Below are 25,017 nucleotides of genomic sequence, written 5' to 3'. Positions count from 1 at the left end.
GTGTGTAACCTGTGTGTGTGTTACCTGTGTGTGTCACTTGTGTGTTTGCGTGTAACGTGTGTGTGCGTAACCTGTTTGATTGTGTGTAAACTGTGTGTTAGTGTATGTGTTACGAGTGTAACCTGTGTAACCTGTATTTTATTGTGTTTCTTACGTGTGTGTGTAACGTGAGTGTATTTGTAACTTGTATTTTAGTGTGTGTGTAACATGTGTGTGTGTGTAACGTGTGTGTGTGTAACATGTGTGTGTGCACAGGCTCCCCAGGCTCTCCTAAAGAAGTCTCCCTCAGCAAGACCTCCTCAGCTCTGACCCTCCACTGGTCAGAAGGTGACGCGGGTTCGGCGCCCGTGAGTGGATACGTGGTGGAGTCTCGCCAGTCAGGTGACCCGTGGATTCCTGTAGGCTGTGACTCGTGGCACGTCGGCGAAGGTTCTCATTAAGGCGGTTGTTTCCATGTCTGCAGACGAGGGCGTGTGGGACCCCTTCATCAGGCTGCTCCCCCCCACCAGCAGGTCCGTGTCCGTGCCGCTGGAGCGCCTGAGGTCAGGGGTCAATTACGAGTTCAGAGTCATCGCCTTCAACCGTCTTGGTTACGGACAACCCAGCTCCCCCACTGCTGCCCTCACCGGTACAACTACACTACACGCACACACAGGTGTACACAACGACAACCCGAGACACACACAACCTCAACACACAGACTCACTTGAGGCAACTGTCATTACTTTGCCTCTGCTGCCATCCAGCGGCGAGTATAAGAACTACAACATGAACTCTCCGCAGCGCTGGCCGAGCGTCCCTTCTATGAGGAGTGGTGGTTCCTGCTGGTCATGGCTCTAGTGGGACTCATCCTGGTCCTGGTCCTGGTCTTCACTCTGCTGCTGCATGGACACAACACCAAGTACAAGGCCTGTGGCACAGGTACGACTCTCCTGGTTCAGATGCCACTGCAGCAGAGCTCCACACGTTGATGAACAGAACTGAAGTGACGTGTGTGTGTGTGACAGGGAAGCACCTGACTGCCGGGGAGGAGTCGGTCACTCTGGACAACGGAGGCTTCACTGCCCTGGAGCTCAACAGCAGGACCCTCAACTCCAAGAACTGCTACCTGAAGAAGAACGGAACCAGGTCAGACAGGTGTGTGTGTGTGTGTGTGTGTTCTTCTGTGTATCTGTGTTTAAGTCTGTATTATTCTGTGTGTCTGTGTATGTTTGTGTGTGGGGGGGGGTGGGGGGGTTGGCTGAGTGTGTGTCTGTGTGAGTCTCTATGTGTGTTTTTTTTGTGTATCTGTGTTTATGTCTGTATGTTTGTGTGTGTCTGTGTGCATGTCTATGTATGTTTGTGTGTGATTGCATATTTTTGTATGTCTGTATATATGTGTGTACGTGATAATGTGAATGTTTATCCTTATGTATGAGTGTATGGCTGAGAGAAATTGTTTGTCTGTCTTATTGTGTATGTGTGTGTGTCTTTGTGTATGAGTGTGAATATGTGCAGGTGTTTAAGATTGTGTGTTTGCAGAGTGTGTCCGCATATGATTGTGTGTGTGTGTGTGTGTGTGTGCATGCGTTTTTTTTATGTGTGCATAAGGTTGTGTATCTCTTCTCCCTGAGAATCCTCTGTTTCTGATGTGTGTGTGTGTGTGTGTGTGTGTCCAGGTCTCCTCCGCGCCCCAGTCCAGGAGGTCTCCACTACTCTGACGAGGACATCTGCAACAGCTACAACGGCGGCGTGCTGACGGAGAGCACCACGCTCACGGAGAAACCTGCCGAGGTGTCGGAGTCTGAGGTGAGTCGTCCCTCAGAGTCTCGCACTGGAGCCATGGGCTCTTCTCGAAGGACGTTCTGACCCGGTCGGATGTGTGTGTGTGTGTGTGTGTGTGTGTGTGTGTGTGTGTGTGTGCAGCTGACGGACAGCGACTACGAGGACGAGCAGCCCAAACACTCCTTCGTCAACCACTACATGAGCGACCCGACCTACTACAACTCCTGGAAGCGGCAGCCCAAGAGCCTGAAGGGCCTGACGTCCCCGTTCAGCTACGAGGAGGTGGCGGCGGGCGAGGCGGAGCCGTACTATCAGACAGTGGTCACGCAGCACAGCGCCGGGGGAGCGTACACGCCCACGGGCCAGCCCGCCGTCACGCCCACCAACCCCGGCACCAACCCGCCCGGCTCACGCACGCCAGTGACGGGGTTCTCGTCCTTCGTTTGAGTTTGAACTCTGGAGACTGAAATGTCACTGTCACTAAGCACTGTGAGTGTGTGTGTGTGTGTGTGAGTGTGTGTGCACATGGGTTTGTGGAGGGGACACGTCACAAACAATCTGTCTCCTGCTTCACCCACCCGTCTCTGTGGCAACAGAAACGAGAAGTTGTGCGAGAGCCGATGGATAATCACGTTTTTGTAAGAGATGGTAAAAGAGAAGAAGACTCTCCAGCTTCTCCTCAGACGTTCATGACAAACTCTCTTCGCCCGACATGCTCTCCGTTCGCTCGCCGAACTGCACTGACACACTCACAGTGACTCTTCCACAAGTCTGAGCACATTCGTTCGACAGGAAGTCGTGTGTGTTTTGTTTTTTATACGAGAACCTTTTACCGGCGCTGGACCTTGAGACTTTTCTAAGAGAGGTGCACGCCCGCAAGGTTCTGATCCGATGACGCTCTACTGTTCGGATCACAGGCCGTCCGTCAATAAAAGTTTGTTGTTTACACTGGCGTGTTGTTTGTCGTCGAACGTTGCTTCAGCCAACAACGACGATTCTGATTCTGTTCTGTGAAATCGTAGTGTGACGTCATGGCTTCACTGATGATGTCATAATTCTCTTCTTCCTGTTCTGTTTGACTCTTTATTTAATTATTCCTTTTTGTAGTAAATGTGTTGTTTTGTTTACCTTCCACGCTTTAAATTTTTTCATTTTTTTTTCACTGAACTGCTTGTGTTTTCACAAATAAATTTCAGATTTAAATTTGTATTGTTTTGTATTTGCCTTCTAATGACTGCAATGTCTTCTCCGCGCCACACGGTGTCAGTGTGTCGCCTGAGGAGAACCCGCCCGGAGTGGCCGGTGAAGAAGTCAGGTGAGTCTGACGTGAATGTTCGTGGAGCTGCAACATCTGTAGAGAAGAGAAGATCCTCAGAGGCTCCTCAGATGGTTCTCGTCCTCACGACCAGCGAGTCTCGGTGAGAGTTTCTCTGCTCGTCTGTTCGTTCGTTTGTTCCACGAGTGACTGAGGAGAGACTGTTGACAGTGGAAATCCGACAGTCGATTGTTTCTTGATTTGTTTTTGTCTCGAACCTGATTTTTATCCAATAGCCTCGCGACTACAAAACATTTTAAATCAATTAATTTACGCTTAAATCAGAAAATATGTCTCTAAAAATAATATATTTTGTATTATATGCATAGAAAACAAATGCCCAGATTGAACAAACACATCATAATTCGTTTACATTTGCAGTAATGGCGGGAGAAGCACAGTTACAGTGTATTTTTATTTATTATACTCATGACATTAGCATTGGAAGTGGCAGACTCACAGATAAATGTAGCCCATATATATTATTAAAAAATAATATTTTTCTCGCCTCTGATCTTTTGTCAAGTGGGAATTAGGAAAATATTCGAGTTCGGGGGCAGGAGTGCAGTGAGAGTATCTGGATGTTCTGTTCTATGTTAGTCTTTGTATCCTTTGTCTTTGTTGTTTTTCTTTGACCTATGTTCTTAGATTGTGTCATCTTGTTCTTTTTCTCTTTATGTTCTTCTTATTTTATTTTTATTTATTATTTTTTATTGTTTATGAAAAATTGCTGGCTATTGGAAAAAAACAATTTCATCAATAAAGTTTTACCTTACCTTACCTTATTTTAAAACTTGTCTCTTGATACTATCGTTGTAGAACGTGACTTGTTTGTGTGTTTGCTTCACAGTTCACACCCGATGGTCCTGCCATGTTCTGGTCCAGTGGTCGTTGAACCTTTGAGTCATGACTGAGGTGAAGGTCAAACTGGAGGAGGATCTTCTGGAGACTCAGTCGTGGCCTGAACCGCTCCTCGTCATCTTGTCGGCGCCGGCGTCCTTCCTTGCCGCTCCAGGTGAGCCCGAAGTACCCTGGACCAGATGGCTGCAGACCTTCGAGAGCTACCTGACGGCGCTGGGGGTGACCCACCTGACGGACTCCAGCAAATGCTTGCTCCTGCGGAACTGCCTCGGCCAGGAGGGTCGGCGAGTCCTGTCCTCGCTGACGGAGGGAGACGCCACATACGCTGCCGCCATCTCGGCGCTGACAGACTTCTTAACCCGTGACGCTGCGACTCGGACGCAGATCCTCAGCTTCTACCATCGTTCCCAGAGGCCGGGAGAGACCGCGGAGCAGTTTGTGTCCGCCCTGGAGAGCCTGGTGAGCTTGTACGGCGTGGGAGAGTCGCAGGACGAGCTGATCCTCCGTCGACTGATCGCCAAGACGAACTCTCAGACGTTGCGGGAGAAGTTGCTTCTGCGGCGAGACTCTCTGACGCTGTGCGCCGCCCTGCGCATCGCTAAAGATCTGGAGTCGGAACAGGGGATCCACGAGGTGTGCGTCGACCTCAACGACGAGCTGGATGCCCCTGCGCCAAAGAGACGTGGCCGACCTCGTGGAGGGGAGGTCAGAGGTCATCAGAAAGCATCTCATGAAGAACAGTCGATGACGAGCCAGTCGGACGACGAGTACAACAGTGTTAATTCTGTTGATGATGTTGATGATGATGATGATGATGATGATGAAGAAGATGATGAAGAAGATGATGAAGATGGCAGCGACGATGACTTTGACGTGACTGCAGAAGACGTCGAAGGTCCCACCTGCCCGTTCTGCCATCGGCGCTTCAGACACGGCTCTAAGTTCCAGCGACACATGAGGACGCACACAAAAGAGAAACCCTTCACCTGCCCGGTGTGCCTGAAGACCTTCAGCCAGTCCTACCACATGGCCCGACACCTGCGGAGCCAGCACAACGTGGGACGGCACATCTGCGTGAGCTGCGGGCTCGGCTTCAAGAGTGCCACCTTACTGCAGAGCCACAAGAATTCGCTCCTCTGTAAGAATCCGCCGGACGTGTCAACGGGTCTGACGGCTCAGCAAGAGGAGGCGTCCAAAGTCCCCGTAGGCGAACCAGATTTCGAGGACTCTCCCCAGAGCACGCATCCGTCCGACAGAGGCCCGGCAGGAAAGAGACGCTACAGCTGTCCGGTCTGCGTGGACCGGCACTTCAAAGGAGAAAACAAACTCTCCCGTCACATGAGGACTCACACCAAAGAGAAACCCTACAGCTGCCCCATCTGCTTTGTGAAGTTCAGCCAGTCCTACCACATGACCCGGCATCTGAAGAATCAGCACCACTCGCTTCCCGTCTGCCTGGAATGTGGCGGCAGCTTCCGGAGCTGGCAGGAGCTAAAGACCCACAAGAAGACCCACGTGAGCCTCACGTGTTCCGTGTGCAACCAAGAGTTCCAGCTGAAGGGCGACCTCATGAGCCACCTCAAGTCCCACAAGACCATCAAGTCGAGCCTGCAGTCGCTCACCTGCGGCGACTGCGGCAAGGTCTTCGGGCGTCTGTATCACCTGAAGCGACACATCCTGTCGCACCGCAAGGCGAAGGACAGCGAGAGACACGACTGCCCCACCTGCAAGAGGAGCTTCGCCTTCCTCGACGACCTGCAGAAACACCTGGAGGTCCACATCAAGGAGAACAAAGGGACGTGTCCTAAGTGCAATGCCGCCTGTGGCAGCCAGGAGGAGCTGGAGAGCCACATGGAGGTCCACCGGGAGTCGTGCAAAGTGTGCGGCCGCACGTTCAAGGTGGAGTACGCGCTGAGGAAGCACATGCGGGTCCACGTGGACGAGCCGTTCTTCTGCGAGCTGTGCAGCAAACGCTTTGTCAAGATGTCCCACTACAAGCGACACCTGCTGGTCCACGACAGGCGCGAGCTTAAGTGTCCGCACTGCCAGACGGTCTTCCTGAAGTCCACCGCACTCAAGTACCACCTGCGCACGCACACGGACGAGCGGCCTCACCAGTGTCACTGCTGCATCGAGACCTTCCAGCAGAGGGAGGAGCTGGACCAGCACTGCCTGAAGCACCGCATGATCAAGAAGGAACACCCGTACTCCTGCACGCGCTGCGACAAAGCCTTCACCGCCCTTTTGCAGCTCACGGAACACATGGCGCTGCACGAGGGGGAGGAGCCTATGAGCTGCCCTGAGTGCGGGAAGACTTTCCTCAACAAGGGGAAGCTGGAGAAGCACCTGAGTGTCCACTCGGGCGAGCGGCCGCACCTCTGCTCGCTCTGCGGCAACGGCTTCCCCTCGGCCGCCAGCCTCAAGCTGCACCTCTACATCCACACGGGGGAGAAACCGTTCCGCTGCTCGCAGTGTGAGAAGAGCTTCAAGTCGGCGAGCGGCCTGCGCCTGCACGGGCGCCAGCACATGGAGGCGCCGCCGAGCTTCATGTGCCTGCAGTGCGGGCGGACGTACGGGCGCCTCACCGAGCTGAAGATGCATCAGCGCTACCACACCGGAGACAAGCCGTACGCCTGCACCTGCTGCCCCAAACGCTTCATCAGCAAGAACAAGCTGGTGGTGCACATGAGGTCGCACACCGGCGAGCGGCCGTACGCCTGCCCGCACTGCAGCGCCACCTTCACCCAGACTGGAGACCGCAACAGACATGTCCACAAGTACCACAACCAGCAGTCTTAAACTGCTGAGTCATCTGTTGTAATGAATGAATGTAGGTTGCTGCTTTGAATCCCGAAATAAAACCACTGTGTGGTCGATAATTAACCTTTTTTTTTAGTAGTGATTGCTCAACATCACTTTCAACTGATGGACAGCGTCGTCCATCTTTCTGATTTTATTTAAGGTTCTGTAGATGCTGTTCTGATCGGACACAGAAGGATTGACACCAGAGATAGGATACAGATCTGAGGACCCTGATCCTGAGGGCAGATGCGGCGCCATGTGGTGCAGCCTACTCCCATCAGTATGTGTGAATGGCTGTCAAAGCGCTTTGTGACCCTGGTCTAGAAAGGCGCTATATAAATAGAGATTATTATTATTATATTATTATTAATTGATTTCTAGGTTTGTGGGACTTGCAGTTGTCTTAAGCGCCGGTGGGTGGCAGCAGTTACTTGACTGCTGGATGTTGAGTCGCTTTACGTCGAAGAAGAAGCGTGTGAAGCAGCTGGACCTTATTCACGTTAAAAATCGTCGAATCTTTTCTCCGCTTAATTTGGACAATAAACAAACATTTCCTCGTGTTTGTGTTTGTCGTCTTCTGAGTTCCTGTGGCGTGGCGTCAGGTAAGGAAGCTTTTTTTTACGTATATGCGAGAGAATGTTCTCAAAGCTAATGCTAACTTAGCTGTTGTTAAAGGAAATCGTAACCTTTTCATTTAAGTATTTCTCACCTGTATGTGTTAGTGCCGTTTTAGCTTTTGATATGTCAACAACAACCGAAGCCCCCTTTGTTTATTCCCACTTATATATTTAAAGTTATCCAGGAAAGGCGTTTTTACGCCAAGTAAACACAATATATTTTCTTACAGAATATTTAATGTTTTCCGATGGTGTAAATGATAAGAATTTATTTGAAAAGTGTTCGGTATGACATATGACATAGCTGAAGAATACTACGGTGACGTACCACACAGCAGGTCACCGTTACTATGTGTTTCTCACTGAGTAATACTACGAGGCTCGATATATTTATTTTGTGATTTACAAACATTTAAACCCCTATAAGTAAAATAAACACGTATGTATGGATCCAATTGTTGTACTTTTCTTTGTACTTTACTAAATGCTCTCAAAGTCTTAAATAACACCACCCTGTAATTGCAGTGAGTCACCAGCAGAAGCGCCACTGTAGACCATGTCCAACTTGGGCTTCATTCCGGCGCAAGAGAGCGATGTCTTCAACTCCTGCTCCGATGACCTTGCCAGCACTGAACCCTGCAGCTCACTCAGTGGGAGAGAAGTGCGAGAGTTTTACGAAAGCGTCGTCCAAGAAAGAGTAGTCAGAACCAAAGGTCTGATAGTAGAAGTAGGAGGAGGAGGAGGAGGACACGGGTCCAACCAACAGTGACAATGCAGGTTAGAGCTTCTGAGGTCAGACAAGAGACGGTCAGCATGGAGACATCTGAGCTCACAGGACTGAGGTTCCTGCGCTGTGCCCACGAGGGAGACCTGCCGGGCCTGAGAGACCTGATCTCTCGAGGAGTCGACATCAACTTCCAGGTACTGACGGGACTTCTCTTCCCCTGAGCCAATCATGACATGTCTTCTCTCCAGGACTCCTTCTTCTGGACCGCTCTCATGTGCGCCAGCTGGTCGGGTCAGCGAGCGGCAGTGAGGCTGCTTCTGCACACTGGCGCTGCCTGGGTGGGCGTTGTGGACCTGAAGGGACAGGACGCCCGAGACCTGGCAGCAGCAGGTAGTGTAGCCATCAGGTCCCATCCATCTGTGTTGAGTCCTCATGATGGTGTCTCCACAGCCGGTCACAGCGACGTGGTGAAAGAGTTTGATACGTTCGGGGTTCACGACGAGACGGAGATTCGCCCAGAAAACAGCCGCAGCAGTCCGGCTGATGTCCGCCGCTGCAGAACCTGCCGTAGCCACTTCAGCAGCAGCCGAACCTCCCACCTGTCCTCCACTGTGCACCAGTTCAGCCTGCACCGGCCTCCCCCGACCCCCAACTACTGCCTCCCCCCCTCCGCCAACGGCTTCAAGATGATGGTCCGCTGCGGATGGAGACCCGGTTCTGGACTAGGACCGGGGGAGGACGGGGCCCGACGACCGGTGGCAACCGTGCTGAAGAGGGACCAGGCGGGTCTGGGCTTTGGTCGAACCAGGAAACCCAGAGTAACTCATTTCCGAGCCAGAGACGACGAGGCTGTGAGGCGAGCAGGGGAGAGGCGGAAAGAGGAAGAAGTTAGGAAGGAGGAGGGCCAAGGGAGGTCAGAGAACTGGGAGAGAGACTTCAGGACTTCCTTTTATCTTTGACGATGATAATGACGACAACATTGTAAGCCTGAACTAATATCTGCTCGGATGAGCTGCGTTACAAGAGTCAAGGAGGGCCACATAATCTCCACAAAGACGTTGGACCAGGCAGGTTTTCAAGAGACAGCACAACAGAGTCTCTTTCGAAAGGACGTATAAGGCAACCAAGACAACATGGCGGTTTTTGACGCTCAAGTTCATCAACAATACATGTTCACAGTTTGAAAGTGGCCTGAGATGGTTTCATTAACTTGAACAAAGCCAGATGGTTAAATCGAATTCATAAGTTTCTTTCTGAAGCCAAATGAAAAACATTTTCACAAAAACTCACATGATTGTTCTGTTATTTATTTAGTTTTTCCACAGCCAGAGCCGAGTCACATACGTGTCTGATTCTCCAGAGCCGAGTCACATACGTGTCCGATTCTCCTGATCCGAGTCACATACGTGTCCGGTTCTCCTGATCCGAGTCACATACGTGTCCGGTTCTCCTGATCCGAGTCACATACGTGTCCGGTTCTCCTGAGCCGAGTCACATACGTGTCTGATTCTCCAGAGCCGAGTCACATACGTGTCCGATTCTCCTGATCCGAGTCACATACGTGTCCGGTTCTCCTGATCCGAGTCACATACGTGTCCGGTTCTCCTGAGCCGAGTCACATACATGTCCGGGTCTCCTGAGCCGAGTCACATACATGTCCGGGTCTCCTGAGCCGAGTCACATACGTGTCCGATTCTCTAGAGCTGAGTCACATACGTGTCCGATTCTCTAGAGCACATACACACTCTTTTGATCTTGTTTTTTCAGAAACCCATCAAATAATTCTGTTGCCTGGAGCAGAACCAATGCTGGTCAAAAAGTATCAACAATGATGAGTGAATACTGTTTTATTTTAGATTTCAGAAGCTTCTAGGAGTGGGAGGTACCGTATTTTCCGGACTAAGTCGCTCCTGAGTACAAGTCGCACCAGCCATAAAATGCATAATAAAGAAGGAAAAAACATATCCTCCTCTTCTGCGTCGAAATTATCAACACAGGCCTAGAGCGCCCTCTTGCGGTTTAGTGTGAAAATAACATGTGAAATGATATATCGATAAGAATGTGTTAATAATTTCACACATAAGTTGCTCCAGAGTATAAGTCGCACCCCCGGCCAAACTATGAAAAAAACTGCGACTTATAGTCCGGAAAATACGGTACTCTTGAGTTGTCAAACAATCACGGTCTGAGTACTGCTTTAATAACTAATCAAAGTTCCATGTTTCCAAACTCCTCTCCTGAGAGTTGGTCCAGGATCACACTCGGGTCTCAACCCTCAGCTTGATGGGTTTCAGAGGACCCAATAAACCAACTGGGTCCAACTGCAGCGGAATCTGTTGAGGCAATTCAAGTGGGTGATGTGTCGGGTGTTGGGCCGACAGGTGTGCGAGTGTCTCACCTCGGTCTCCTCACAAACGGAGAAGCTGTAGTTCTGCAGGACCTCCACCAGGGCCAGTTTCACCATCATCAGAGCGAATCTCATCCCCAAACAGTTTCTGGGTCCGGCCCCGAAGGGCAGATATGAGTACGGGACTATGTTCCCCTTGTTGTTCCGGCTGAACCTGGACACACATGTGCGGGACGTAAGCAGGAGGATACCCTTGTCAAAGAGTCTGGCTGATGAATGAGCCGGTACCTCTCTGGTTGGAACGCCTCTGGTTCTGGCCACAGATCGGGGTCCCGATGGAGGGCAAATACTGGAACTGCTACCAAGGTGCCTTTTGGAATCTTGATGTTGTTGACTTCTATGGTCTCTTTAGCCTGTCGCTCCAGTCGTGCTGCCGATGGGTAAAGCCTGAAAAACACTCTTTATCAGTGACCGTTGGCATGGTAGTCATGAAACGAAGACCAGTGCACCTGGGTAAGTAATTTGAGGTACAAGTCAAGGTTCATTTGAGGTTATTTGTTTTATCTCGTCCAAAGTGCACTGTCCTAAGTAAAGTCCAGGTGGACTGGTCTAAAGAGTCGTCATGCAAGACTTGAGTCTGGTGACCACGTCTTGACTTGAAATTACCTCAGGGTCTCACTGACGACACAGTCCAGGTACTCCATCTGCATCAGAGTCTCATAATCCTTTGGACCCTGTTTGAGACACATGACTTTAACACTCATGAAAGAGTTTACCCACGATAGGTCTTGTCTACCTTGTCAGGGAAGGTGGCATCTATCTCCTTCTGCAGGCGGCTCATAACTGCAGGATTCTGGGCCAGGTTGTAGGCAATAAAGGAAAGCGTTGTGCCGCTGGTGTCGTAGCCAGCAAACACAAACATGGCTGCCTGGGCAAAGATCTCGCGATCAGTCAGACCTGCTGGTGAGACGTGCAGAACTTCAAGACTGGTGCTGTGTCTCAAATCGCATACTAATCTTAGTATGCTAGAAGTTAGTATGCATCAGTTTAGTATGCATACTAACTAGTACGCAATTCTCCGCAGATAGAATGTCTCAAATCAAACCCTGAAGCTACACACTAACCGGAAATCACATGACAGCTTCTTCTTCTACTTCTATTTAACGATGTTTCAAGCAGCTGTTTGAACGCTATCGCCGACACCTGCTGGCAGCACGTATTGCAACTTTGGAAAAAGAAATAAAGAAAAAATATGAGAATCTAAATAATCGCGAGATATTTAAGCTGGTATCAGCAGCGAAGACGTGTTTATCCTCCTACTGCTGCTGAAAATACACATTTAAGTATATGCATATATATGCATTTATATATGACGTAACTTCCGTTTAAAACGTCACTAAAATGGCGGCTGTTTAGTATGGTTAGTGTCCATCGAACCATGCTAGTTTTGTGGGCGTGTTAGTATGCCAATTTAGTATCCATGGCGCACTAAATTTTGCATACTAAGAATTGAGACACACTAACGTACTAAAAATACTAACTTTTAGTACGCTAGTATGCGATTTGAGACACAGCACTGCTGATCTGTGATTCGGGATAAATCATCTGTTCAACCAGTCAGGAAGACCAACTACTAATGGGTGACCATCCTCACCCTTAACTTGCCCTCCTGTCTTGGACTCGGTTTGGGTGTCTGTCATGAACCGAAGCAAGTCCGTCGGGTCCTGAAAAGGATTGGTGTTAGTTTATGCTGGACACCATGGAGAAGACTTGTCTGACCTGCTGCGAGTCCTGGCTCCGGTTCTCCTGCACCTTTTGAAGGAACCTGAGGAAGAACTGTGTGCTAGAACGTGGGAAGATGGAGAGGTTTAGCTTCTCCATGAGGGGCAGGAACACGGGGAACATGCCTGAGGAGGAACGCGTCAGACGCACTTCAACAGAGACTCGAGCAGGACCGTACTTTGAAACATGAAGATGGGAAGCGAGATATTCAAGAAGGTTGACGCGTGAGTGACGAAGGGGGAGTCACGGTTGTTGACTGTGTCCAAGTCCACATTGCAGGTGCTGCTCACCATCACATCCAGCGTGTAGGCACCAAAGAATCTGGAGGGGGAGTCAACGTGAGCTTCCTTTTGATGCTACTTCACAATTTCATTTAAATTAGAACACCTTACATTAATGGCCGGTAGTTTGACTGAACCCCAATAAGCCCCACAAGCAACACAGTTAGCATCAGTAGTAACAAGGTTAGCATCAGTAGAAATACAGTTAGTGTTAGTAGAAATATAGTTTGAGTTAGTAGAAATAGAGTTGTTGTCAGTAAGCAAGTATGTTTTGTCAGTAGAAATATAGTTGGTTGTCAGAAGAAATAAAGTTAGCGTCAGTAGGAATACAGTTGGCATCAGTAGAAATACAGTTAGCGTCAGTAGAAATGCAGTTGGTCGTCAGTAGAAATACAGTCGGTCGTCAGTAGAAATACAGTCGGTCGTCAGTAGAAATACAGTTGGTCGTCAGTAGTAATACAGTTGGTCGTCAGTAGGAATACAGTCGGTCGTAGTAGGAATACAGTTGGCATCAGTAGAAATACAGTTGGTCGTCAGCAGGAATACAGTTAGCGTCGGTAGAAATACAGTTGGCATCAGTAGAAATACAGTTAGCGTCAGTAGAAATGCAGTTGGTCGTCGGTAGAAATACAGTCGGTCGTCAGTAGAAATACAGTTAGCGTCAGTAGGAATACAGTTGGTTGTCAGTAGAAACACAGTTAGCGTCAGTAGGAATACAGTTGGTTGTCAGTAGAAATACAGTAAGCGTCAGTAGAAATACAGTTGGTCGTAAATAGAAATACAGTAAGCGTCAGTAGGAATACAGTTGGTCGTCAGTAGGAATACAGTAAGCGTCAGTAGAAATACAGTTGGTCGTAAGTAGAAATACAGTAAGCGTCAGTAGGAATACAGTTGGTCGTCAGTAGAAATACAGTTAGCAACAGTAGAAATACAGTTGGTCGTCAGTAGAAATACAGTTAGCGTCAGTAGGAATACAGTTGGTCGTAAGTAGAAATACAGTTAGCGTCAGTAGAAATACAGTTGGTCGTCAGTAGGAATACAGTTAGCGTCAGTAGAAATACAGTTGGTCGTAAGTAGAAATATAGTAAGCGTCATTAGGAATACAGTTGGTCGTCAGTAGAAATACAGTTAGCAACAGTAGAAATACAGTTGGTCGTAAGTAGAAATACAGTTAGCGTCAGTAGAAATACAGTTGGTCGTAAGTAGAAATATAGTAAGCGTCAGTAGGAATACAGTTGGTCGTCAGTAGAAATACAGTTAGCAACAGTAGAAATACAGTTGGTCGTCAGTAGAAATACAGTTAGCGTCAGTAGAAATACAGTTGGTCGTCAGTAGAAATACAGTTAGCAACAGTAGGAATACAGTTGGTCGTCAGTAGAAATACAGTTAGCGTCAGTAGGAATACAGTTGGTCGTAAGTAGAAATACAGTAAGCGTCAGTAGAAATACAGTTGGCATCAGTAGGGATACAATTGGATCTGTCAGTACACATCCAGGCAGAAAAAGCACAATATCTGAAATCAAATGTATATAATATCAGACTGTTATGCAAACGTGTGAATGAAAACAACTTTAACTGACGTTTCGCATCTGAAGCGATTAGTTTTGTAAAAGCATCACTTGACCTGGTCTGGAAAAGCACTCTACAAATATAAATTACTTACTTACTTAAAGGGCCACTGGTGTGTTGTTTTGCATGTCTCTTAATCTTATTTTGTATGTTTTATTTGATAATGTTTATTACCGATAATGATCATATTTATAACTGCTCAGATCCTGCACTGACAGTATTAAGTATTAAGTAGCAAGAGTCGGCATCTACCTGTTTTACAAATAAAGACATCAAAAAACAAACGCTGAGAGTCACGTTATGACCAGCAGATGGGGCTGTAGAGTTGAGCCTCAGCACTCACCTTTTAACCTCGATCACTTCCTTGTTCTCTGCTTTTGTCCTCAAGACCTGTGTCAGTTTACCGGAGTGGTGCTTCATAAGTTTAAACATCTGCCACCAAAGAGGAACAAACATTAGGACGCGATGAGCTCCAACCATGGCAACACTTCTCAGACTAGTGAAGACCATCACCAAAAATATTTAAAAAAATAAAAAAATACTGACATCCTTAATCCGTCCGGAGGAGAAAAAGGGCGACAAAATGTTTCGGGTCTTTCGCCAGCGGTCGTCCTCCATTAGCGACAAGGCGTCCGCCAAGTCTCCATTCAGTCTCATGTTCTAAGGAGAGACAGAAGACTGATGAACACCACGACGACGCCATCAAAAGTCGAGTTTCTCACGCGTCTGTTAGTGAAGTAGCTGAAACATTCCTTGACCATGACGGTTCTGATCATCTGGGGTTCAGTCACCATCAGAACCGGCAGCCGCAGCTCGTAGGTACTGCAGGGACGTGCACGCTGTTAAGTTCAACAAACATTCCCTTTGTCTTGAAGGACGTTTTAATGACGTGTTCTCAGATCACGTCGTCGCTTCAATGACTCACCCCCACACTTTGCCGTATTCCTTGCTGCACGCCAGGTCGTCCAGGTAGTACACCTGTTGAGGAACGTGACACTCAGGACACCGAAACACCCGACAGATTTCAACTACCAACCTTATTGTGCCGCCCCACAGAGCCCAGGTACATCCGCGGGCTCGGCCCGGGGACCCCCAACTTCTTAAATAAGCCGTAGGTGGAGTATCCGTTCCTGCTCAGGAGACAAAAGACAGTGACACTGGCTGGACTCACTGGTGGTTCTCGTCTGGTTCTTACACGACGAACAGGAGCAGGAGCGTGAGCAGCAGAACCCATGTTTCCACGGAGAGGAAGGACAAAACCCACATGGCTACTCTGTTGTGGATCTGAGTTGAAAGTGAGACTGTTGCCTAACAACGTCCTTGAAGTTTGACCAACACGCACACACCCGGAGCAGAATTCTGGTTCCGCCCACTACTGGTCCTTATGTAACCTTGTTTTGTTGTGTGGTATTTTTGTGTTGAGTCCAGAAGAACAGATAAACATCAATACAGTTTTTACTTGTATGTTATTTGTTGAACTATGTTGGAGTGCGTCTGTGTGCGAACAGTGTTCGTGACATGAGTTGAGGTCCAGTGGGTTTGAGATGATCTGACGCCTTCACCTGGTCAGGGGTTTTGAACATGGAACACACGACTACAGTTGCAAACATCCTGTACCTTGGTCCTGTTTTTCTATTGATTACTTTTTTGTGTGTTATCTTGTTTAATTATTGTCTGATGTACTGTATGTAATATTCAATTTTATTCCAAGTGTCTTATCATAAAGTTATCTCAAGACACTTTACAGTTGAAGTAAGACTATAGTGGAGAAAATAAAAACAGATCAACTCAACAATGAGTGAAGCAGTGTGGCGTTGGCGAAGAAAAGCGTATTTTTAGAAGGCAGAAACCTCGAGCAGAACCAGACTCATTGTTGACGGCCTCCTGCTGTGACCGGCTGGGAGGAAGGATCGGGGGTAGACAGATGGATGGAGAGAAGAGTGAGGGAGGATACAGTGAGAGAAAAGAGGAGGGTATAGAAGAGTCCAGGGAGGTGCTTGGGAGAACTCTGGATCTGATGACATGGTGGAGATCCTGGATCAGCAGCAGCTTTGGAGGTGGAGCCCTGGTGCTCCAGGAGAGAAATACAAAGTGTGGGTTTAAACTGCACAGGTGATAAATGTAATGCAGAAAAGAAGGATATACAGAGCTCAGAGTCTAAAACTCCTCCAGCATTCTAAGCCTATAGCAGCTTAAGAAAACAAAAATGGCTGATTCAGGCAGAGCCAGAGTCAGTCCTGATCATAGGCTTTATCGAAAAGTAATGTTTTCAGATTGTTTTTAAACATACATAGAACCACAAAACATTTATGTTTACAACACTGGCTATCAACTGTTTCTGATAATGCTACAATAATGTCTGCCGCAGCGCCATCTGTTTACCCAGCGGTGTCATTACATTAGAGACCACAACGGACACGGAACACTTTTACACACACACACACACAAATGGCCATAAGAGCACCTGTGGCACACACACACACACAACATGTGCACACACATGGATTTAAACACTACTGAGAACTCACATTAATACACACGCACACACACACATACACACAGACAACATGTGCACACACATGGATGTAAACACTACTAAGAACTCACATTAATACACACACACACACACACACATACATTCTGGCCTCTGACCGATGAGTACCATCTAGTCAGGTTCATTTGGAGACGGTCACCGAAGGTTAACTGTTTCCGTCCAGAATTTTTATTTAAAGGGTGTGTGCGTGCGCGTGTGCGCGTGAACCTGTGTGTGAGTTTGCGAGAACTTGCTTAAGATTGTATGTTTGTGTATTATCTGATCTCAGGATGACCAAAAGCACATGTTTCGATTTTGAAACTAGTTCGTTTAAGTTCAAACTAAACAACTAAATTTGAATGTTTAGAAATGAAATGTAAACGTATCAAAACTGACACAGATCCGTGATCCACTATCCGTGTTTTGTGAGCCACTTGTTCCTTCTGTTGATAAACAGATTCTAAAAAGGAGCCGAAGATGATCAAAGTATTTCTTCGTCTTCACTCGTTTTTTTAATGTGACGTCAGTTGTGTTCGTGTTCACACGTGAGTTCATGTAAACATCATGACTCAATAGTTATTTTTTAATGAAACTTTATTATTCTGTTTGTTTTTTTGTTTTTTTTTAATGTGTAGCAAAGACAGACGCCAAACACGCGTCGCAGGTGTTCATCGAAACGACACAGCAACAGTGGCGCACACTCTGGATTCCCTCCAGGGGACTCCCGCTCCTGCTCCGCCCCGGGTGTTGGCTCCAGCCGGACTCCATGTTGTTAAGCTAACAAGTGTCGCGGCCGAAAACTCACGTTGCAGCTCCGAGTGTTGACCTGTGAAAGAAGATGGCAGACTACCGGGACGACACGGGGGCTCGGGCTCTCCTCGCCCTCCAGTCGGCGCCGTGCAGCCCCGTGCGGGTGGTGACCTCGCACTCCTACCACCAGCCTCCGTTCTCCCTGCTCGGCCCTCCGCTGATGGACGCCCGCGGTGGCGGCGGCGACCCCGGGCTCCGTGCTCTCGCCTCGCCGCCGCCACAGGCCCTGGCCAGACTCGAGGGCCGGGACTTCGAGTTCGTCATGCGCCAGAGGTCGGTGACCGTGGGCCGCAACTCCTCCCACGGCTCCGTGGACATCAGCATGGGCCACTCGAGCTTCATCTCGCGGCGGCACCTCCAGGTCCTCTACGACGACGTCAGCGGCTTCTCGCTGCGCTGCCTCGGCAAGAACGGCGTGTTCGTGGACGGCGTGTTCCAGCGCCGGGGAGCCCCGCCGCTGCGGCTCCCCCGAGAGTGAGTCCCGCCGCCGCTCGTTCCACCGCGAGCTTCGGAGCCGCTTCCTGTCGCGTCGCTTTTTTAAATAAAAAAACTTTGGCTTCATGGAGAGGGGGATATGCGTGACGTCATCACGGTTGCTCCGTGACGTGGTCAGGTGTTTATATCAAAACAAAAAGTGGCGTGTCCGGCGTCAGCCGCGAGCCCTTCTGTTAGCAACGAGCTAAACATTTAATGTAAACAAACGCACGCGCGCGTGTTCGTCGTGTCTGACTGACGTTTGTGTTGTGTGCGCGTGCGTCGGGGGGACATGTGTGTTGAACGTTACACACTTTTTGACGTTTGTTTCGCTGGAAGTTGTGAAATAACAGCAGTTTACTGTCCGTGCGCGTGTTTTGTGTCAATCAGTGCGGGCGTGCGCGGCGTAGGAGCGCTGCGATTGGCCGCCCATGTGTTTGGGGGCGTGTCCGGCGAAGATCAGGAAGTGTAGCGTTCTAATACGTCATCACTGTAGCGGCGCATGTATAGTAAAACACAAGTGGTCACATGACGCTGCAGCCCCTGACCTTCACCCTCGGGGTCATTCCTCGAATCTCATGACGCTGGCGTGCGATAAATTTTCTGGACTGATATAATATGTCCTAATACGATAACACGTATCAAATGAAAAGAGATGAATAGAAATAGAATACAATCATTAAAAAATAATAATTAATTACAATGAAATGTCCTATAAATAATGATTTATTTTTTTAAATGTAAAAATAATGTCAAAATATCACAATAAGGATTTATTTTTCAACTGTAAGTTATTGAAGGACAAATGAAACGCTGTCCTCTAACACTTTATCTTTTAAAGATGAAAATGTTTAGTCTTTAAATAAAGTTTAAATCTTTAATGAAATAACTTGTATGTATTATTTGCAACATCCCTATAAAGGCAATATCCTAATCATCAAATTGAGTCCTTGGAAAACATTAAATCAAAATTACAAACTAGTAAACAAACATTGTGATTGTCACGTGTCACAGCTCTTACGAACCTGCTTCAGTCTGAGTTTCTGGAGATGGTTCACGTTCATGGAGTTGCTTTACGTGCTTATCTGCCATTCGTTGCGGCAGAACACCGCACATGGATGATGGTGTCTAAAAATCCCTAAACCCATTATGATCAAATCAATCCTTAAATTTGAAATGTAAACCTACTATCGAAGGCATCATTGTTTGCAGTGTGTATGTTATCATAATTATACTTTAATGCCCCAAAGCTTCTTAATTGACTCTGTCTCCAGATGCGGACATTGTTCTCATTGATTATTGCATTTACCACAATATTGTTACATTTTTAAATTTCTAAACTTGTACAGCGAAATATTTGAAAGGCAGTAAACGCGGTTTTTGTTTTGTTTGTATTTTTTTATGTAAATCTGGTCATACCCTTCTGTTTGGCGACTATCAAGCGTGTGTTTTAGAGAGTCTCGGCTCTAAACTGCTCATCGCACCAACACTCAGAGCGCCACCTACTGAGCTCTAAAAATTACCATACTATGTTATGAAATCAAAGTTCTGCTTCAGTTCATCACTGTGACGCATCCTCCCATCGGAGGATTAACACTATAAAACAACTCGTTTATTTGTTGCCAGGTCGCTGGTTAAAGGGCAACTATTGTAAAAACCAAACTTTTCTCGTCTCGCATGTTTCAAATGTTGAAGTCTTCCTCTCCCAAGATGCAGTAAATCCCTCATCATGACCATGAACTGTATTACTTTATAATGTTCGTCTGAGGTCTGGGTGAACGAGAGGTTACGAGTCCATTATGACGTGACAATTGCCTCGTTCCTCATCCAGCCAGCTGTTAATATTCCCGCTTTGTTTATAAAACAAGTTCCTTCTGAGGCGAAGACTTCCTGGATTGATGATGCAAGGTGACAAACCTCCATGTTTGACAATTTAAGAGACACTTAAATCAACACATTAGTTGCCCTTTTACCATGTCCGTGTCCAGGGTGATCCTGGGTTTAGGTCCAAGGTCAGCTCAGGGTATGCTACATGCTCTGTCCATCTGTTGAGTGTTTAAACGTCTGTCTTGCCGCTCACTGATGACTCAAACCGTGTTCCTCCGCAGGTGTGTGTTCCGGTTCCCCAGCACGGTGATCAAGATCCAGTTTTCCTCGCTGCTGGAGTTGGAGGAGAGCCGGGAGAAGGAGCAGCCGTCGCCGCCATCCCACCCGCTGCTGCCGCAGATTTCGCCGCTGAAGATCAGCATTCCTACAGCGCAGCAGCACGAGGAGTTCTCCAGGAAGTTCGGCTCGCCGCTGCCGTCTCCCACCGACACCATCAGGTGAGGAGACCACACAGTCTCAGGCCCGAGAGCGGTTCCTGCGTCTGTGCGTTGTGTTCAGACCAGAGGAGTTGTTGAACAAACAAACCAACTCTTCATGTTTGACTGTCAGTGTTGGTGCAGAACTGCGCCCCTCCGTGGTCGTATAGAGACACTGCAACCGTGTGTGCTGCACATGCGTGTGCTCTTGCCATATATGGAGCGGCTGCAGCTTCCAGCCCTCTGATTGGCCATTGAGCAGATTGTTTGGGTTGTGGTTCATTTTCCGTCCATTCGTGGTTTCCACCTCAGACCCCCAGTCACCCTCTTCACGTGGACACACACACACACGCACACGAACAACACACATGTTTACTTTGGTCATGCTGGACAGTGTAGTTACAACACGACAACTATTGTGCTGAAGCACGTGCTGCTTCCTTAAACAACACGGTCACATGACCTCAGGCACTTCTCAGTGTGTCAATCATTGACGGGGTTAGCGGCGTGAGCTCGTGCAAGAACGTCAACTGGTAAGACGAGAGCGACAAGAGGAAGAGCGAATGACAAACAAATCCATGTGTTGTGTCACGATTATTATGCCACGCAAGAACGACTCTCACACTAGAGGGCAAACTTGTTTTGTGAAAACATAATTTACTGCAAGATATGCCTTTTATTCGTTTATTTTATTTTTTTGTTTTATCGAATTTATTTAATCATGAGTTCCTTTTATTAATTCATACATTCATTAAACTATATTTGAAGGTCTTGAGTTGGTAATATCCAGGTGTGTTGAGGGTACTCTATGCTGGTTCAGACATGAGAGGGAAGTCTTGGGGTCGCCGCTGTAAACTGCAGAGTCGGCAGAAGACAAACATGGAGCCAGAAGGTGTTTGTTTGTCCGACCAGCTGGCTGAGTGTGCGTTCGCCTACAGGCCGACCCCGTTGTGACACTTGAACGTCATCCTTGAGCTGACCTGAGCAGCAGAATTCAAGTTTTGAATCCGTGGAAATTTCTCTTGCGCAGCGTTCCGAACTCCTGCCCGGCCAGCCCTCGAGGAGCCGGGTCCTCGGGTTACCGCTACGGTCGAAACGTCACCCCCGACCTCCAGCTGGCGGCGGAGTACGCGGCCAAAGCGGTTTCCGAGCAGCGACGGAGCGCCGCCGAGCACAGAGGGGGAGGAGGAGAGCCGGCCGGGGGAGACAGTCCGAGGGTGAGGAGCGACAGCAGGGTCCCCCAAACTTTCCTTGAAAGTATCTCTGACCTTCTCCGTGTGTGTGCAGGACGAGTCCAAACCTCCGTACTCCTACGCACAGCTCATCGTCCAGGCCATCTCATCAGCCCCCGACAAGCAGTTGACCCTCAGCGGCATCTACGCCCACATCACCAAACACTACCCGTACTACCGCACCGCTGAGAAGGGATGGCAGGTATGTCGCTCCAGCGCTGACCGATCACAAAGTAGATCTTGAGCTCACACAAAATGTAGCCACCTTTGAAAACACACCTGTGTCTTCCTGCTAATGCAAGGCTTATGTTGTAAACACATGCAGGAATTTGTTTGGGTGGATTTACAGAAAATAAAAAGGAAGATGTACAAATGCAATATAAATAAAATGACAATTAAAAATACATTACCATAAAATGGCAAATAAATTAAAAGACCAACAAATAAAATACATTAAATTTAATTCGACAATAATAAAAAAATATTTCTTGAACCCTGATGTTCTGGTCCTGATCGACGGGAGCAGTTGGAACTAATATCTAACTATCCACGAGCTAATGTTATCCACGTGCTTTTATAAAATTCATGCTTATACAAATAATAATTACTCACTGATGTTATTCACGTGCTATTATAAAATAAATGCTGATGTGAGCTACGTGTTAATTTAAGATACGTGCCCGTTTAAGATGCGTGCTAATGTAAGATACGTGCTAATATAAAATTCATGCTTATACAAATGACTTGCTTACTAATGTTATACACATGCTCATATAAAATGCATGCTGATGTAACTACGTGCTAATGTAAGCTACGTGCTAATGTAAGCCACATGCTACTTTAAAGTTCATGCCTTACATGAAATAATGTGGATGCTAACTTCAGCTACATGCTAATATAAGATACATTCTAATGTTATACTCAAGTCTTCTTCACCTCCACTGGTAGTACCTTGTAACACTGTGTTGTCACAGACATTCCTTGGTTCTGACTCGTGTGTCCCGCAGAACTCCATCAGACACAACCTGTCTCTGAACCGGTACTTCCTGAAAGTGGCGCGCTCTCAGGACGAGCCGGGGAAAGGGAGCTTCTGGCGCGTGGACTCGGCGTCGGAGAGCAAACTGGTGGAGCAGTCTTTCAGGAAGCGACGCCAGCGAGGCGTGGCCTGCTTCAGGACGCCGTTTGGGCCGCTCTCGTCCAGGTGAGCGCACGCACACACACACACACACACACACACAAGCGCAAGCGCACACACCGTTTACAGCATCTTCCTTCTCTCTGCTGCGTTCACTGACGGACAGAACAAAGTAAGCATAGAGTGGACTTGTGCGGCACCAGACGTTCATGGTTCTGATCACGTCCTCTCTGTCTCTCCACAGGAGCGCTCCCGCCTCCCCGACCCACCAGGGGCTGCTGTCGCCCCCCTCCAGCGGCCTGCAGACGCCCGAGTGTCTGAGCAGGGAAGGTTCTCCGATCCCTCACGACCACCACGAGCAGCTGGCCAGCAAACTGGCGGCGGTGCCGGAGTACCGATACTCTCAGAGTGCTCCAGGTCCGACTCTGGTGCCGCGTGAAGCTCGTGGCTGATGTGTTGACACGCGTCTGTCTACTGTTTTGTTTCAGGATCTCCAGTCAGTGCCCAGCCCGTTATAATGGCAGCGCCCCCCCACCCCTCTGTCCTGACATCCGGTCTGGGCAAAGCAATGGCTCTCATCCCAGGCGGCGGACCGGTCCACCTGCTCCAGAACCCGGTCCAGTCCTCCTTCACCATGCTACGGTTGGTGACCAGCTCTGCTCCCAACGGCTACAACGCCCCCTCCGGTGGAACCTCGGCGGCGGCTCTGCTCACGGGACCGGACATCAGCGGTACCTCAGAAGTACTCAGAGGTACCAGACCGGGTCCAGCTCCAAGTCACTTTTGTCCGTCGTGCTCTGTAATGCTAAGTGTCTCTGGTCCTCAGAAGTGGAGCCGATGCGTGAAAGGGTCATCCAGACCCTGGACTGTGTTATGCAGGAGGGGCGGAGTGCAGGTCCAGGTCTACACCAGCTTCCTGTTCGTGTCGTCACTCAGAATGGAAAACACACTTCTGCTGCTGTCGCTGCAGCGACTAGCTACGCCTCAGGTACCAAACCTCCTGCCGTCATCCTAACACGACACACACACCAGTACACATGATTTCTACTCGCCCTCGACTAAGGGTTGGGATTAGAGTTGTAGACAAAATGTTTGTTAATGTTAATGTAGCGACTGGAGCTCAGTTGTCTTCATCTTGGTCCAAAAAAACGTAGTCGACATGGAACCGAAATCAAACACGAATCGTCACCAGATGATGCTATTCACGTGAACTAGTGCGATCTGTTGACACACGGGGAGCTTGATTTTTCCACGACAACATTAGGTTAAGCTTCAGCAGATAAGATCAGAGCAGTTGTGACAGGACTTTTTAGGGTGAGACGTCAAACTGCTTCTCACAGACGGTGACACAACGTAACGCTTGATGATGTTGTCTCCATGCAGGTCTACACAGTCCACTGCAGATCCTGGCAGCTCAGGCCTCCAGCTCGCCCCCGGTGGTTCTCACTCGGAACTTGGAGGGCCAGGTCCAGCTCCCCGGGGAGCCCTCGGCCAAGCGGACCAGGATGGAGGAGGACGTGCAGCCCGAGTCGCATCAAGTGGTTTCGGCACAACAGCCCGTCATCGTCGCCATGACAACACAGAGTCAGGACCCTCGTAAGTGATCTCCAGGTTTCCTTGCACCCCCTCATCCTCCAGAGAACACCGCGGCGCCGGGCGGCTCACCCTCTCACCATCACGGACTATGATCGACCACGAAGACCCGCGTGCTCGCGAGAACTGATCGTACCTTTTGAGGCGAAGCCTCGTGAACTGCAGCTCTGGGCAGACGGAGCGAGAGCGCCGTGGTAACGACAGGAAAAAAAGCATTTTGTCCCTGAAGCCTTAAGAATTTTAACCTTTAGATTTTAGAGCCCAAAGACACTACAGTCATCCGGTCCACCCGGGGGGGCGGGAGGGGGGCAACAGAGACAATCTTCCTCCACTTCATCAGCCGATCACAACCAGAGTCCGACTCGCATGGACCGTTAAAGCTGCGTGTTGAAAAGTCGTCAACAAAGTCCTGCCACCAGCTACTTTTCCCTGCTTTCGTTGACCACAGATTCGCGGGCTGGTCTTTGCAGTCTTTTAAAAATGACAGACGGTTTGCGCTGATCCACAGGAGTCACAAAAACAGCCACGAGGAAAAGCATTTAGTGAGTTGTGTGTGTGTGCGTGCACTGCTGCTGGAGCAGAATATTCCAAGTGTATTTCTTGCCGCGGGCGAGATAAGAAAAAAGTTATTTGTTGCACCTGTAAAGTGCTAATGTTGCTCTTACATGTCAGTCGGGCTCTGGTCTCCTCCCCCCCAACAGTAATTGATGAATGTATTTGTAACAACAATATTTTGGATGATTTCTCTGGATAAATATTTTGCTACATATGAAACGAGTTCCAGGATGATGATGATGATGATGATGATGAACGCTTGTCGTCTCTTTATGTAGCTCCAATTAAATCCTTGTTGACCCAAGTTGACCCTGGTG

The 25,017-nt window shown here is 48.6% G+C and overlaps 5 protein-coding genes across 6 annotated transcripts in view; 4 read left to right on the top strand and 1 right to left on the bottom strand.

The window, feature by feature from the left end:
• The window catches only part of LOC148089067 (protein sidekick-1-like), a 119,569-nt gene extending 116,690 nt beyond the window's left edge, over positions 1 to 2,879 (top strand). Inside the window, exons 41-46 of the mRNA XM_087802659.1 lie at positions 256 to 381; positions 464 to 628; positions 784 to 921; positions 1,008 to 1,128; positions 1,659 to 1,788; positions 1,906 to 2,879. Of these exons, the coding sequence (XP_087658785.1) occupies positions 256 to 381; positions 464 to 628; positions 784 to 921; positions 1,008 to 1,128; positions 1,659 to 1,788; positions 1,906 to 2,211 (986 nt within the window). The 3' untranslated portion in view covers positions 2,212 to 2,879. The remainder of the gene's footprint in view (positions 1 to 255; positions 382 to 463; positions 629 to 783; positions 922 to 1,007; positions 1,129 to 1,658; positions 1,789 to 1,905) is intronic.
• Positions 2,880 to 3,068: 189 nt separating this feature from the next.
• Positions 3,069 to 6,823, top strand: LOC148089066 (uncharacterized). The gene is made up of 2 exons (XM_087802646.1): positions 3,069 to 3,182; positions 3,930 to 6,823. Exon 2 carries the CDS (start codon positions 3,986 to 3,988, stop codon positions 6,737 to 6,739), a length of 2,754 nt encoding a protein of 917 aa, XP_087658772.1. The 5' UTR covers positions 3,069 to 3,182; positions 3,930 to 3,985; the 3' UTR covers positions 6,740 to 6,823.
• Positions 6,824 to 7,199: 376 nt separating this feature from the next.
• On the top strand, positions 7,200 to 9,375 carry gpank1 (G patch domain and ankyrin repeats 1). The gene is given in 5 exon segments (XM_087802636.1): positions 7,200 to 7,344; positions 7,885 to 8,051; positions 8,054 to 8,280; positions 8,335 to 8,476; positions 8,537 to 9,375. Coding segments are annotated over 4 exon segments (1,014 nt in total). The 5' UTR covers positions 7,200 to 7,344; positions 7,885 to 7,915; the 3' UTR covers positions 9,046 to 9,375.
• A 542-nt stretch (positions 9,376 to 9,917) lies between these two features.
• Positions 9,918 to 15,420, bottom strand: LOC148089064 (cytochrome P450 3A30-like). Its single transcript, XM_087802624.1, has 14 exons — positions 15,261 to 15,420; positions 15,102 to 15,195; positions 14,991 to 15,043; positions 14,788 to 14,887; positions 14,612 to 14,725; positions 14,409 to 14,497; positions 12,394 to 12,536; positions 12,213 to 12,340; positions 12,088 to 12,157; positions 11,230 to 11,393; positions 11,100 to 11,167; positions 10,722 to 10,880; positions 10,485 to 10,647; positions 9,918 to 10,419 (listed from the first exon to the last, which is right to left on the bottom strand). The coding sequence occupies exons 1-14, from the start codon at positions 15,329 to 15,331 to the stop codon at positions 10,342 to 10,344; spliced, it is 1,494 nt and encodes a 497-aa protein (XP_087658750.1). The 5' UTR covers positions 15,332 to 15,420; the 3' UTR covers positions 9,918 to 10,341.
• Positions 15,421 to 16,821: 1,401 nt separating this feature from the next.
• Positions 16,822 to 25,004, top strand: foxk1 (forkhead box K1). 2 transcript variants are annotated; one of them, XM_087802612.1, is made up of 10 exons: positions 16,822 to 17,143; positions 17,234 to 17,882; positions 19,991 to 20,206; positions 21,216 to 21,402; positions 21,473 to 21,619; positions 22,425 to 22,618; positions 22,797 to 22,969; positions 23,041 to 23,304; positions 23,379 to 23,540; positions 23,936 to 25,004. In XM_087802612.1, the coding sequence occupies exons 2-10, from the start codon at positions 17,437 to 17,439 to the stop codon at positions 24,154 to 24,156; spliced, it is 2,010 nt and encodes a 669-aa protein (XP_087658738.1). In that variant the 5' UTR covers positions 16,822 to 17,143; positions 17,234 to 17,436; the 3' UTR covers positions 24,157 to 25,004. The 2 variants fall into 2 exon arrangements, with proteins under 2 accessions (XP_087658738.1, XP_087658730.1); XM_087802604.1 differs by having other exon boundaries at positions 16,822 to 17,882.
• The last annotated feature ends 13 nt before the right edge of the window (positions 25,005 to 25,017 follow it).

This window comes from Callionymus lyra, chromosome 1 (genome assembly GCF_982586985.1).
Source record: "Callionymus lyra chromosome 1, fCalLyr1.hap1.1, whole genome shotgun sequence".
NCBI classification, from domain to species: Eukaryota; Metazoa; Chordata; class Actinopteri; order Syngnathiformes; family Callionymidae; genus Callionymus; species Callionymus lyra.
This window is presented reverse-complemented; position numbering and strand designations above follow the sequence as displayed.